At 51.4% G+C, this 10960-nt stretch overlaps 1 protein-coding gene across 1 annotated transcript; it reads left to right on the plus strand.

Annotated features, from left to right (window-relative positions):
- The first annotated feature begins 1016 nt into the window (after positions 1–1016).
- AP5Z1 (adaptor related protein complex 5 subunit zeta 1) lies at positions 1017–10740 on the plus strand. Its single transcript, XM_068422071.1, has 17 exons — positions 1017–1096; positions 1326–1463; positions 1845–2031; positions 3311–3455; positions 4321–4433; positions 4941–5109; positions 5528–5668; positions 6029–6066; positions 6146–6308; positions 6577–6755; positions 7233–7375; positions 8194–8343; positions 8579–8690; positions 9099–9196; positions 9454–9586; positions 9766–9980; positions 10307–10740. The coding sequence occupies exons 1-17, from the start codon at positions 1056–1058 to the stop codon at positions 10575–10577; spliced, it is 2436 nt and encodes an 811-aa protein (XP_068278172.1). The 5' UTR covers positions 1017–1055; the 3' UTR covers positions 10578–10740.
- Positions 10741–10960: the final 220 nt, after the last annotated feature.

Here is a 10960-nt window from a genome sequence, read left to right on the forward strand (position 1 = left end):
TCTTTTAAGACCTCAGTTGACATAAAGTAGCTGTATTTGACTAACTACTGTTTAAAAAAAAAATTTGTACAGTGGAGCACAGATATTCAGCCAGAGCCTTTTTTTTTTTTTTGGCATCTTTTAAAATTGTATCTTTGGCTCCCCGTGTGCCTCAGGCGTGTTTTCTGATGCAGCCAGAGCAGAAGGTGTGCGGGGAAAAATCTGAATTCTTGTGCTGCCTCCCCTCTGCGCCTCAGCCTGCTGCCTGCGATGGCTGTGACTGCTCGGAGCTGGCATGACGGATGCTGCTGCGGCTTTGGAGGGCAAAAGGGAGCTGATGCTCTGCTGGCTAATTGCCAAGGCACACTGTTAATGAACTTTGGTGCCAGGGGAGGCCCAGGGCAGAGAAGTACCAAAGGGCAAAGCGCCAAGCTGCCTCCTCTGACATCATCTCCCCGCAGGGTGATGCACAGCGTGGCAGTAAGAGCTTCGGGCTTATTAGCAGTCAGGAGGAGAGACGTTTCAGAAGGGGAAATGTTAATGCCTTTTTAACCTTTTGGCAGCTCTGAAGACCACCTCCTGAGCAGCTCTTTTTAACACCTCTTGCCTTTTGTGGAAGGCAGGGTTTTTGAGCAGGTCACAGGAAAGGCTAATGGCATCTTCTACTGTCATGCTCTTAAAAACCCAACCTCTGCCCTGTCTCTGCCATGCAGGGATGTCTCCTGCAGATCTGAGTCCCGAGTGGGGCTCTCCTTTGTGCCCCATGGGATGGCCTTGGAGCCAAGCTTCACCTCGGGCTTCTGAGCAACAGCGCTATCATCTCAAGATACTCAATGAACAGGCAAGAGAAGATTTCGCCGTTACCCCTTCCCCAGGTGCTGTGCACAGCCCTCTGCGGGCAGGACCTGGCACAGTTTCCCCAGGGCTGGGACCAGCCATGCCCCAGCCTCACCGGAACTACCCCGGCAGGCGGAACCTTCGTGCAGCAGCCGCCGTGTCCCCCCGGAGCCGGCCCGGCCTCACCGCCCGCCTCAGGGGGGGGCGCTTTGGCCGCGTACCGAGGCGGAGCGTCCGGCATGTTCACGGCGGCGGCCGAGAGTTTGCTCAAGCAGGCGAGGTACCGGGGGGCTGGGGTACCGGGAGAGGGCGGCAGGGCTCCCTCGGGGCCGGCCGGGGGCCTGCCGGAGGTACCGGGCCTGTCGGAGTCGCCGGGCCCCGACGCTGCCTCCCTGGGGTGGGGAGGTGGGGGGTGCACCGCTCCAGCCCTGGGCTTCCGAGGAGGGCCGGGAACAGGCCCCGAGCGGAGGGGCCGCCGCCTGGGTCCCGACGGCCGCTGCCGCCACCAGGGAGATCGAGGAGGAGGAGCTGCGGAGATTCGTCTCCCGTGTGGCCGCCCTCCTGCAGGGCCCGGAGCCGGGCCCCGAGGCCGTGGACTGTCTCCAGAGGCTGCACCTCACCCTCGCCGCCACCAAGTACCCCCGCAAGTGAGTGGCCTTGTGTCTCCCTGATGTTCGCAAGAAGCAAAGCGGGACTCTCTTGACTGGGGGAGGGGGGCTTAGTGCTTTAAAAAAACGTCCTGTTTTGGAAACACTGAGTTCGATATAAATGTAAAGCCTGTCTCTGCCTTTTTTTTCCCCATTGCTAAGCAGAAGGTGCCTGCCTCCTCTTGCAGTGAGGGTAACAGGCGTTTGTGTCACTGGGCGCTATTTCAAGCTGCACTAAGGAACAAAATTCAGAAGTGGGGATGATGAGATGGTATACAGGGTCACTGTCAAGGGAGATCATCCCAAGACCAAGAATATGCAGGATATAAATCTCTGAATCTTTTCTTGCCTTGCAGTGATGCTTTACTGTGACTCTTGCAGGCTAGATGGCAAGTTTGTAGAACTGCTGCAGACAGTGCTGTGTTCGCCCAAGTGCCCTGAGCAGATTCAGGTGTTATGTGCTGCCATCCTGAGAGAGATGTCACCTTGCAATGATCTGATCCTCTCCTGTGATGAGATTCAAGATACAAAGCTCTTGAGCCTGGTATCCTCCGTCCTTTTGGCTCAGGTAAATGACCTGTTAAGTCAGAAATCTTCCCTTGTCGATATGGATTTGCTTTCTCATTGTTTCCTTTTTGCTGAGCTCAAGGAGAGAGAAAATCAATTGAAAGTATCTAGGGAAAAACAGAAGCGTTTCCATGTTCATTTGAGGAACCTAATTACTCTGCTTTGTGTAGGAAAAATGGTAACTTTTTTGTGTTTAGTATTTGATAACAAAGACTGTTTAAAATTGAGCTATGTACAGATTGAGGGCCTCAGATAGGCTTGTAACTAACTGGGATCAGAAAGGAACATTTTAGTGCTAGCTACTATAATAGACTTCAAGTCAGAGCTGCTTGAACCTGTAGAGCAAAAGGTTTGCAAGTGAACTTACTACTACTGCTTTTTATGGTACTGGCTTTCATGTTCAAATGTAAAAAAAATGTACATAGAACCTATAAACGTGTAGGGCTATAAATGTGGATGGTGCTTCAAAGATCTAGATTCTCCATGGAGAAGCAAACATGAGGACCTTCCTGTTTTGAGTGCTGCCTGCACTGACTGCCCTCTGGGGAATACGCTGGAAACGTTTTTTTTTTCTTTCTGCTTCTCCTTTTACTGTTATTGTGCCTATTAAAGATAAAATATTTTTCTGAACCCTTCTGAAACTTCTCATTCTGAGTTTCACCGTGTGCTTAAAAGTGCCTCCTACATTTCTGATTCCTCCTCTGAGTCTTATCTGGAGGAAATGAAAACGTAGAAACAGAAAACAGTAACGTGGTACTTATGTGCTGCCTTGCAAAGCACCTCGCTCCCATATGCAGCCTTGAGATTGTCTTGCAGTTCTACAATGCAAAAACATACCCTGTGCGTTAATTTTCGTTAGATTCCAATTAAAACTATGAAGAGATTTTAATCAATTTTTGATGTTACTAAAACTTGTTATATTTTAGCCATTTCAGTATCACTTCTCAAACCTGACCACATGGTTAGTTCTAGTATTCTCTGCTCTAGAAGTGATTGATCATAGTGTTTAATTTGAAGACATCTGTTGTGGTTGTTAATTTCCACTTCAGGTGATGGTTGTCCACAAACCTGTTGCTCCATCAAAGTACTCTCCCCTCCTGGGATCTGTGAATTCACACTGCAGAAGATCTCTGTGGTAAATGTGGTAAAATAGCCTGTCCTGTGAGTTCTTTTTATGTTTGACATTGGTATTGGTGCCTGATGGAAGAGTTTGTGTGGTGTTGGTCTCTAGTGCCAGTAGAAGATTATCTGCCTAGCTTTACCTCTGCTTTATTTTTAAGGGAAACAAGAAGGCTGAAGTGTCTGCTGTGGGGCAACGTGTTGTAAAAATCCTTGAAAGAAGGCTGCCTGAGGGTCAGAGTGCTTGGTACCTTCTTCCTGTGCTCTCAAATGTCATCAGTCTTTCACCAGAATCTCTAACTGAAGGTAAACGTATAGGAAGGCCTGAGATTATCATCTGGCTGTGATCTGTATAGTGATCAAAAGACTCTCTAAGGGCTTTGGCTGGGAGTAGGACTTAGAAACTGCTGTTAAAAGTGACATCTCTACCACAGGGAAGGTGAACTTCTTGGGTGAGATATGGTCCACCACTCAAAAATGGCACTGGGCCTTTAGCTGCTTTGGCCCCTTCTGGGGGCCAGAGTCTGTTCTGTATGGATTTGTGTCACAGTAACACATACCTTCGCTAAGGTCACTAGATGCAGTAGGAGTGTGAAAAAGTAGCTGTCCTGAAGAGCACCAAGCAAAGTGAGACAGGAACAGAGGCATGCCTGTGTCTCTGTTCAAGAGAGCAGCAAAGCCAGCCAGGGGTGCTCTTCATAAGAGAGGCAGGATTGTATGGGTAGCAGTGAGTGTTGTGTCCTGGTGAGGAAACCTTCAGAGAGCATTCCAGCCTTAAAATGGTGGGTTTGCACCTTCCTCCTAATAGCAGCTGTGGATGGAGACAAAGGAACAAGTACCTCTGGACTGATCTGGTACCAGAAGTCCTTGATTCTAGCACTCACTCCCTGACTTCTTGTCTGAGGAAACAGAAAACAATAATGGGACTGACCCAGGGGCTAGAAGTGAGAAAAGGGACAAGTGTGAGCAATCGTGGGCTCTGAAGTTGTATGAGGAGGACAGGGCATCCACCTTGGAGTACCCATTTCTTTCCTGACTGCTGGATCAGAGAGACAATGATCTAGACTGGAGGAAAACCGCAGCAACTGAGGGGTAATAGGGCTGTGTTGCAGAGGCTGCTTCTCTGCCTGGTCTAGCAATGACCTTGTGGTTTCCTTTGTGCTTCCCTCAGAGCAGACCAATGTAGTCAGTAAAAAGATGGCTGACTGGCTGAGGTACGCGAGTATTCAGCAAGGAGTTGCTCAGCCCTCTGGAGGCTTCTTCTCCAATCCCAGGACCAGGCAGGTGAGTGCTGAGTTGCTGTGGTCATCTCACGGGGCATTTGCTAGTCAGGTACCTGCTGTTTTGGGTTCCCAGAATCAGCTTCTTTTGGGAAATGGTAACCTAGAAGAGCTGCTTTTCTTTGTCACTTTTTGTGGGGTAAGTGGTCAAGACATACAGGAAATCAAAGTAGGGGGATTTATAGCTCCAAGACTTGGAAGTTCTGCTGTAGAGCCAGAGCTTTGATCCATGAAGTAGTTCTGAGGGGAGAGTCTTTTGGTGACCATGTACCTCAGAGTAAAAGCTGATTTCAAATGAGGCTTGTGTGAGAGGGAAGGGAAATGTTTGGGATATTTCAGCTGGGGAAAAGAATCCAGCACAGCTGGCTTTTCTGTCTCTGGATAACTGCCTCCCTGCAGGCCCCGAAGAACATATAAACAAGGGTTGCTTGTCTGCATGGCCTCAGTGGGGTTTTTCCTTGCCTTCTCAGCCTCTCCCTGGGGATCTGACCTGCTGCATCTTTTCTCACAGCCTGGTCCTGTCACAGAGGTGGATGGTGCCATTGCCACAGACTTCTTCACAGTGCTCTCAGTGGGTCAGTCCTACACACAGGATCAGTGGCTCAACGTGCAAGCCTTCTCCATGCTGCGAAACTGGCTGCTGTGCTACGGGGGCAAGGGGTTGAAGATCCCTAAGGCAGGTATGAACTGAAGGGCTGCAGGCCAGTGTGGGTTGCACCCCCAAGAGGGGTGTGTGCTCTGAGATGATTAGGTGGCTGCACCAGCAACCCAGCAAGTGGCAGGAATATGGGCAAGAGTTCAGAGCTCTTATACTAGGGGCAAGGAATATCACAAAACCTCCTTACTGACCCTTCCATGAGGAATTGTTCATTCAGTGGGTCCCCTGGTTTCAGACAAAACCCTGTGGGTCCCTGAGAAAAAAAGGTCTGGGTGGAGGGAGACAGCATCTCCTTAGTGTTCTTGTAACACTCCCTTCTTCCCCAGCCTCCTGTTCTTCGCAGTGCACCTGGGGACAGACAGCTCCCTTGCTGTTGTTGCAGCTGTGTGGGTTCCAGTGCCCATGACATGAGCTGATACGTGGTAACCTTTATTCTGTAGATGACAAATCAGGAATGGACAGGTCTGTTATGTCCATGGTCTCAACTACATCCACATCTAGTCGCCTGCTTCCCCCAAAGGACCGTCTGCGGGAGAAAGCCTTCGAGTACTGCCAGCGGCTTATTGAGCAGAGCAACCGGCGTGAGTCTTGCCATGAGCCCTCCTTGGAGCCCTCTTGGTAGTGTTCTTGAAAATGTTTCTGGTGCAGTGCCTCTTTGGGCTGGGATCTCACTCCCTAGAGTCCACAGTCAGGCTCTTGGCATAGGACTGGTTGCAGCTGCTGGTGCAAGTCATTGACCAGTCCTGAGCTGGGGTGTTGGGAGAGATTTGTAGGCAATGGCCCTTGATTTACAGGGCAGGGGTGGAACTTGGTTCTCATTAGCCTGGAATCAGGATCAGTATGTGTTCCTATCTGTCCTGAAATCTGGGTTAGTGCTCAAACTGACAGCCTAATGTTCCTGGTTGGACTCAAAGTTTAACTTAGACTCCTTGCTCTGGCAGGACCCCTGAAGAAAGATGATGGAGACCTGCAGAAAGCTGTAAGTACACAGAGGTGGGGCTGAAGCTCTGGGAGTTGTGGCTTCCCCCACTCTGATCTGACTCTCTGCTCTCCTGTAGTGTCTCATTGAGGCGGTGACAATCATGGACATCATCTGCAAACAGGACTGCTCCTACGTGTACCGCGCAGTCTCCTTCCTGAAAATCCTGCATGGCAGAATCAGTGGAGATGCCACTTATGCCAGGGCACTGCTGCCCATTGCCCAGTTCTTCCTGAACCACAGTAAGTCATAAGCTCTCACCCCCTCTCCACAATCTAGTCTTGCATACTCTCAGCACAGCCTTTTGTCCTGGCACTTTGCTGGCTACCAGAGTTGGTAATTCAGCCTTGGCTGTACTCTGGGATGGGTGACCCCACTCCAGGAGACCCAGGACCTGCGCTGTCCTATGCTCTTTAGAAAAATGTAATCCAAATTTAACTTAGTCCCTGGAACCCTTGTTGGCAGGGCTGCTGGGTGGGCTGTGCTCAGCTATGTGCTGTGTTCTCCCAGGCAAAACAGCAGCTGTGGACTCTGATGCAATCTACAAACACTTGCTCACTGATATTCCGGCTCAGCTCTTCCACAACCCATCACTGGCCTTCGAGTTTGTCCAGTTCTGCAAAGACAACAGCCAACTCTTCACTGAGACCTCTGGCATATTCAGGCAGAGCTTCCCAAATCTCTTCAAGGTACAGCTTGCTGGAGCGGCACAGGAGAGAGCCTGCTGCACGTTCCTTTCTGTGCCTCAGAACCTTCTGTTTGCCTTTCAGTGCACCTCAGAGCCCTCCATGGCGGTGCTAGGGAGAGCATGGGCAAGAAGGACTGTTATAAAAGCAAGTGTGTTTGAAGAGGGAAGAGGGTTCTGGGTGGTAGAGGAGAGTCTGCGTTAGTATTGCTGCCAGTGGGTTGGGAAGCGCAGTGAACACAATTAGGGGACAGCACTTTGTTTCTGGAAAACTTTAGTAAGTTGCAGCTTGTCAGCCACTGAAACAGCTGCCAGATGCCTGTGTTGAGCTTCCAGCAGCCACCTAGGTTTTGACCAAACCCTCAGACTTCTCTGATTTCGCTTTTCAGGAGTGACTTTCCCTTCCCCGTCCCTTTTGGTCACAGTGTGAGAATCGTCTTGAGTGTTGGGGAGTGCAGCAGTTTGTGCTTGTTCCTTGCAGTTCCTGGCGTGGAACAGCCCACCCCTTATCTCCGAGTTCGTGGACCTTCTTCCATTTCTCCTGGATGCAGGCACAGCCGTTGAGATCTTCCATTTGCTGCTCGACCTGCCGTGTTTAACTGCAGCTCTGGACATCCAGCTGAGGTAACACTGCCTTCCCTTCCTCTTGCTTGCTAATCAGAGTCTTGACATTGACCATAGCCTAGTACACGCTTCTCTGAGCCTCAGCTGCCCTCTGGCTGCTGCTGTCATAGAGCGAGAGGCATCTGCTACAGTCAGGTTAACACAAAGCTGCGCAGGTGTCAGCCCGTTTTTTCCAGTAATGTGCTGTGCATGGGAAGAGAAGTTGATCGGCTCTTACACTTCAGTACTGGACTGTCTTTGGGGCTCAGGGAGCTGTTGTCATTCCCCTCTCCATATCCAGCTCCAAACTGTTGCCACGAGCCACCACCTCAACACGGAGGTGCGGGCTTCCTGGTCTTCCCTCCCTGCTCTTACCCCTCTTTTCTGGCTTTGTTCTCCTGGAGGCATACAGAGGTTCCTTCCTGAGGTCATTAGGAACTGTGAGTCTCCAGGAAGATGCGATAGGAGTGGGATCCCACTGGTGTACCTCTGCTCTTCCTTGTCTTCGCTGACATTAGCAGCTCTTTCTGGAGTGCTTAGAAAAGGGAGTCATCCTAGAGGCAAGATGTTGGTGGGCTTCGGTGACTGAGGGATACAGAGCACCATTTTCCCCTTTCCCAGGAGTGATACAGAAGCAATTCTGAAACTATTGCCTGAGCCCGGGGAGGTCTGAGCTCATAATTTCTGTCACCCTTGTTCTCTGGCTTCCAGAGGGCCTGGATTAGACCAACTTGCTGTCCCCGTTTCAGTGGAAAGGGAGTCATTCCATTGTTCAGGATTCCAGCTATGCCCTGGCCCATTCTCATAACGCAGCATGTTCTGTGTGTGCTTCCTGCTAGGTCAGCTGCTCTTCCTACCTCTGAGAGGTCTGCCTGCGACCCAGCTGTGAAGCCGGCCACCTGTTTGGAAGCCTTTCACCATCCACTCTACAAGAACATGTTCCAGTATCTTCTCCGCACCAAGTCTACTCCCGAGGATGCCCCAGAGAGGTAGGAGGCTGCTGCAGGAGACTGCCACAAGGGTTTGGTTCAGCCATCCAGCTCTGGGAGGCAGCACTGGGATTGCTGGGAAAGGCATAGCTGCTCTCAACTGGGGTGAGGTGGATTTGATCTTCCCCGTGTTAGCTTTGCCAAGCACTCAAAGGCCTTGTGGGGGGATAGGGAAGGGCAGCCAGGGGAGTAGCTGGGAACAAGCTTTGAACAGTAACTTTGCTGTTGCCCACAGGCTGATTCCACTCCGGCAGCTGCTGGGATCCCTGGCCAGCAGTCCAAGGGTCGTGCAGTGTGCGGAGACTGTCCCTGTCTTACTGGAGCTCTTTTTCAGGGTGGTAGCAGAGGTAGGCTCTCTTGGGGGGGAGTTTGGCTCCCAGGCGTGCCACGGGGGTCTCTTGTGATGTGAAGAGCAGTCGTAGAAGCAAAAGTGTTAAGACACTGCAGCTTCAACAGAGGGGTGCATGAGGGGGCGGTGGGATGGTCTAATACTGGCATGAACCAGTGGTGAGCTGGCTACTTCGTCTGGAGAAACAGAAAAGCTCCATGGTGCAGTGTCAGGCTTCACACTGTTCTCTCAGCCAGCTGTAAAGCAGGTGGGTGAGAGCAGAATGGGTGTCTGATACCTGCTTTGTGCACTGCTCCCCTCCTGCTAGATCAGGCTGTTTCTGTGCCAGCTGTCTTATCTGGCTGGTTAGTTTGGGTTTTGGCTGCTGGAAGTCACTGGTGGTGCTGAAGCAAGGGCTGTTTCTCAGTTTGCAGACGGACCACTGATAAACCAGCTGGTGGTGCTGCTGCTGCAGAGGAGTGACCAGCTATACGAGATCCCAGCATTTAAAGATGACGTGTACAGGTGAGATGGAACAGGAGGCCCAGCCAAGCTCCCAGCCTTTCCACTGGCTGCAGCCTGGCATCCCAGAGCAGCCCAGGAGCCTTTTCAGTTGTGGCCCATTCCTTGCTGTGACGCATCTTTGGAGGGTGCAAAATGGGAACTGCACCTTCAGCCCTGCTGGAAACACCCTGAGGGTACAGCCACTGTGCCAGCACCTCCTTGGTTTGGTGATGACCACCTTGCCCATGGTCTGAGCTCTGCCCATCTCTCTCCTCCAGGGTGCTGAGCTCGCAGCTGGTGATGCTCTGCAAACTGCACCCTGCACTTATCGTGGAACTGTCCACGGAGATTCTGGAGTTCTCAGGAACAGTCAGCAACATCCAGAACAAGGAAGCCATCTTCACCCACGTGGTAAGCGAGGCCTGCCTGCTTCTGCCACAGGTTGTTCCAACTGCAGTGCAATTTGTTGGTCACCCTCCCTTTCCTTCTCTCCTCTGTCCTAGCATTAGCTAATCTGATTTGCCATTCCCTAAAAATTATTCAATCCCGTTTCCTTCTGCTTGCCCTGAGCACATCTGCCTTCACTTCAGGTCTGGGCTATTGGAGAGTACATGTCTGTGTCCTACGACAAGCGCTGCACTGTGGAGCAGATCAACCGGTTCTTTGAGACTCTGGAGGCCGTGCTATTTGAGATCACCCAGCTCCGACCACTGGCCAGCACCCCCAGCTACGCACCCCGCGCCATCAGTGTCCTGATGGCCACCTTGACCAAGCTGGCAGCTCGCAGCCAGGACTTGATCCCCAGGTGAGGAGGGATGGCAGGGAAGCACAAAGGGCTGAAACATGCAGATCTGGTGGGTCCAAACACAGATATTGGCTAGTGTTAAATAATCAAGCTTGGCAACTGCTGGAATCCAAAACTGAAACAGGACAGAGGAAGCAAGCTGTGGAGGAGCATGGTTTGGGGAAGTGGGATTCGTCTGCTGACTAACACTGTGCATCAGGAGGAGGGGGTGGCTAGCATCTGGTGTTCACCTGCAACAGAGTCTTTTGGAGTACACAGGCTGAAGTATTGACCTTGCTGGGTGCAAAGGTCCTGCCAGCTGATGTCCGTGCCCTTCTCTCCTGCAGAGTGTCCATGTTCCTGTCCAAGATGAGGACATTTGTGCAGAACCCTGCTGTCACCTCTGTTTACTGCGAGGAGGACCTTGAGGAGATCCTTATCCGGGCAACTGAGCTCATGAACCTGCTGAAGATGCCGAGCGTGGCTCAGTTTGTGTTCACGCCGCCTGTAGATGTGGCCAGTACGCGGTTTCAGAGGGAGGTGAATGACACCCTCCCTTTTGCCCTGAGGATTGTCACCCGTCTCCTAGAGCCGGCTCCTGGTTTCATGCCAGGGTGAGGGCATGAGGTTTCTGAGAGTCTCCAACCTGTGTTGTAACTCATGGGACACTGCTGACGCTCAAGGCTGAGGCCCTGCTCTGGACTGAAAATGAGGAACAAATGATTGTGAATGAAACGGAAAACAGGAATAAGTAGAGCTGAGGCTGCTTTTCTGCTCTGAGGCTGTTTGTGTTTCTGTCTCCTAGCGCCTGTTGCTTTTCTACCTCCTAAGCTTGTCTTATCTCTCCCTGGCCAGGATGGATTGAAAATCCCAGTGGATGTGTGTGAATGTGACAGGAGGGTGAGCGCATGCATTAATACCCTACCAGCACACCATGCCCCTTTGGAAATGTACTTCTTCTTCCCTCCCCTCCTCTGACTTGTTTCTCCCTCCCTGTTGCC

The sequence above is a fragment of the Nyctibius grandis genome, chromosome Z (genome assembly GCF_013368605.1).
Source record: "Nyctibius grandis isolate bNycGra1 chromosome Z, bNycGra1.pri, whole genome shotgun sequence".
NCBI classification, from domain to species: Eukaryota; Metazoa; Chordata; class Aves; order Nyctibiiformes; family Nyctibiidae; genus Nyctibius; species Nyctibius grandis.

Bases quoted from the DNA above. Each gene is read 5' to 3' on its own strand.
- AP5Z1 (XM_068422071.1), top strand. From the start codon at position 1,056: ATGTTCACGGCGGCGGCCGAGAGTTTGCTCAAGCAGGCGAG. The intron at 2,032-3,310 runs GTAAATGACCTG...TTTATTTTTAAG, and splicing joins CCTCCGTCCTTTTGGCTCAG to GGAAACAAGAAGGCTGAAGT. The intron at 9,981-10,306 runs GTGAGGAGGGAT...TCTCTCCTGCAG, and splicing joins AGCCAGGACTTGATCCCCAG to AGTGTCCATGTTCCTGTCCA.